Here is a 2,517-nt window from a genome sequence, read left to right on the forward strand (position 1 = left end):
ATGCGTCTATGTTCGCGCGAATCATTCATGATCCAGCCTCATCTACAGAAGAAGTGAGTATAATGTTTTGTAATGAATCTTTGCAAATCGCCTTTCCTAATAATGTGCTAATTAGCAAGTTTCACGATGAATGCGGCTGAAGTAAACAGTCTCTCTGAGAGCAGCTCGGAAGAGAGGGGCGGGGTCAGCATAGCTCATTAACATTTAAAGGAAAATGCTACAAAAATGGCTTGATCTGAAAAGAGCTGTTTTTGACAGGGTAAAAAAGGTGTTTTTTACACTACCATTGAGAAATTTTAAGCAAACTATGTTACAGAATTTTCATTAAGACCCTAAAGAATCATATCAACTTGTGGAAAATGGGCATCCTATGACCCCTTTAAGTGGTTGGAAATCACTGTCGTAAATATATCACTTAATTACAGTGTAATACTGTAGACATATGTTGCTGTCATAAAGCAATCTGCTATCTTCACAGAATTTCGTATATGCTCACCAAACTTACATACTCTCTTACATATGCCCTCGTCTTATTAGAAGTCAGTGTGCCATCAGAATAATTTTGAAACTGATATTTCAAGATTAAATACAGTGGCTTTAAAGGAAGGGTTTGTGTTTGAGATGTCATGAAGATATGAATGCATGTATGTGCATTCACTCACCCTCCGTTGAGACACCTGCGTAGAGAATACGAGGCTCCGCCTCCACAGGTGCGAGAACAGTCACTCCATGCGCCCCAGGCGTCCCAACCGGTGTCCCTCTCCTCATCCGAGCGGGTCGTTCTTGAGGACTGCAAGACACAAAAACATCAACATTTACTGTAGTGTAATACTTTTTTTATTTTAAACATTTTCTCGAATCCCAGTTTAAAATGCAGAATCCATTCTTCATTGCAGTCGATTTCTGATGTTAGATGAATCTGAATGACCAGGCATTTGCTGATCTGTTGACAAGAAAAAACATATTTTCAATGGCTATCGTCAACTGTTTGGTTAACATTCTTCAAAATATCTTCTTTTGTGTTCAACCAAAGAAAGAAACTCATACAAGTTTGGAAGAACTTGAGGGTGAGTAAATGAGGACAGAATTGTCATTTTTGGGTGAACTATCCTTTTAAGACTCGTTCACACCAAGTGAGTGGATTCTGATTGGCTGTCAATGTTTTTATCGCTCATCAGAATAAAATCTTCTGTGCTGTTATCGTTATAGTTTTGACTTTTCTTTAAAATGTAGAACTTTTAAATCTAAAAAAATATTTTTTCCAAATACTAAATCTATTTATTTATTTTTTCATTTTTAAAAATATATCTTCATCATTATAAGGTACCGTCCTTGGTGTGAATGGGCAGTTCAATGATGCCCTCTACCTTTAGATCTCATATTTCTCGTTTTGCCCTGAAAAATCATATCGCTCTCAATTGTGACTGTTATTGCTGGATGAAAATTTTTTTTTAGAAGAAAAACACTAATTCATTCTCCAGTATTATTTATGTTTGGTCGTCCACCTATCCATTGAGCTGCTTCTCTCTTCCCACCAGTAAATCCCTCTTGGACACCGGCTACACACTGACCTTGAACATTAGCCGGGCTCCCAGTGCTCCGGAATACTTCTGCTTGATTTCTTTACCCACTTAAACTATCCTGTGTGTTGATACAATTTAAAGAGCTAAATATACTCACGTCTAACTCTGACCGCCTTTTTATTTGGTGTCAAATCAATTGAAGCTCACATTTACCGAACACAACCTCCCATGTTTGGAGGTTTCCCATGTTTTCTCTCTGGCAGAGACTCAAGTGCTGAAGTGGAGGGCAAGACTTTCAGGGATTAACAACTAGTTTTCTTCAAATTTCAGACTGTCCATCACGCAAAGCTATCATGTGGTTTTCTTTCAGTGTAGTGCACAAATTATGTTAACTACTTTTATGGCTTTAATGGTGTTTTCTGGTTGTTTTTGGAGCCTAAACTTCTGTTGTGTACAAAAAATGGTGTGAAGATCATTGAAAACTAAATTCTATCTGTCTGTCTGTCTGTCTGTCTGTCTGTCTGTCTGTCTGTCTATCCCAATCTGTTTCTTTAAATCTCTTATGCTCACCAAAAACTGTACAGTAAAAAATTAATTAATTAAAAAATATATTGTCAAATATTATTAAAATTTAAAACGACTTTTAAATGTAATTTATTCCTGTGATGCAAAGCTGAATTTTCATGATCCTTCAGAAATAATTATAATATGCTAATTTGGCGCACAAGAAATATTAATTATTGTTATCAATGTTGAAAACAGTCGTGCCACTTAATATTTTTGTGGAAACCACAATAGTTTTTTTTTTCTTTGATGAATAGAGAATTCAAAAGAACGGCATTTATTTGAAATAGAAATCGTTTGTAACATTATAAAATTACTTTACTCTCACTTAGGCATGGGCCGATTACCGGTTTCAAGGTATACCGCGATTTGAAAATTTCACGATTTCAAAACCGCTAATATTTTCCGTTATACCGTTCCTGCGTTATGC

The 2,517-nt window shown here is 36.0% G+C and overlaps 1 protein-coding gene across 1 annotated transcript in view; it reads right to left on the reverse strand.

The window, feature by feature from the left end:
- The window catches only part of LOC107685222 (ADAMTS-like protein 3), a 244,976-nt gene that overhangs the window by 116,632 nt on the left and 125,827 nt on the right, over nt 1-2,517 (reverse strand). The window contains exon 4 of the mRNA XM_016481738.1: nt 663-790. Within this exon, the coding sequence (XP_016337224.1) occupies nt 663-790 (128 nt within the window). The remainder of the gene's footprint in view (nt 1-662; nt 791-2,517) is intronic.

The sequence above is a fragment of the Sinocyclocheilus anshuiensis genome, unplaced genomic scaffold (assembly GCF_001515605.1).
Source record: "Sinocyclocheilus anshuiensis isolate Anshui unplaced genomic scaffold, SAMN03320099.WGS_v1.1 scaffold333, whole genome shotgun sequence".
NCBI classification, from domain to species: domain Eukaryota; kingdom Metazoa; phylum Chordata; class Actinopteri; order Cypriniformes; family Cyprinidae; genus Sinocyclocheilus; species Sinocyclocheilus anshuiensis.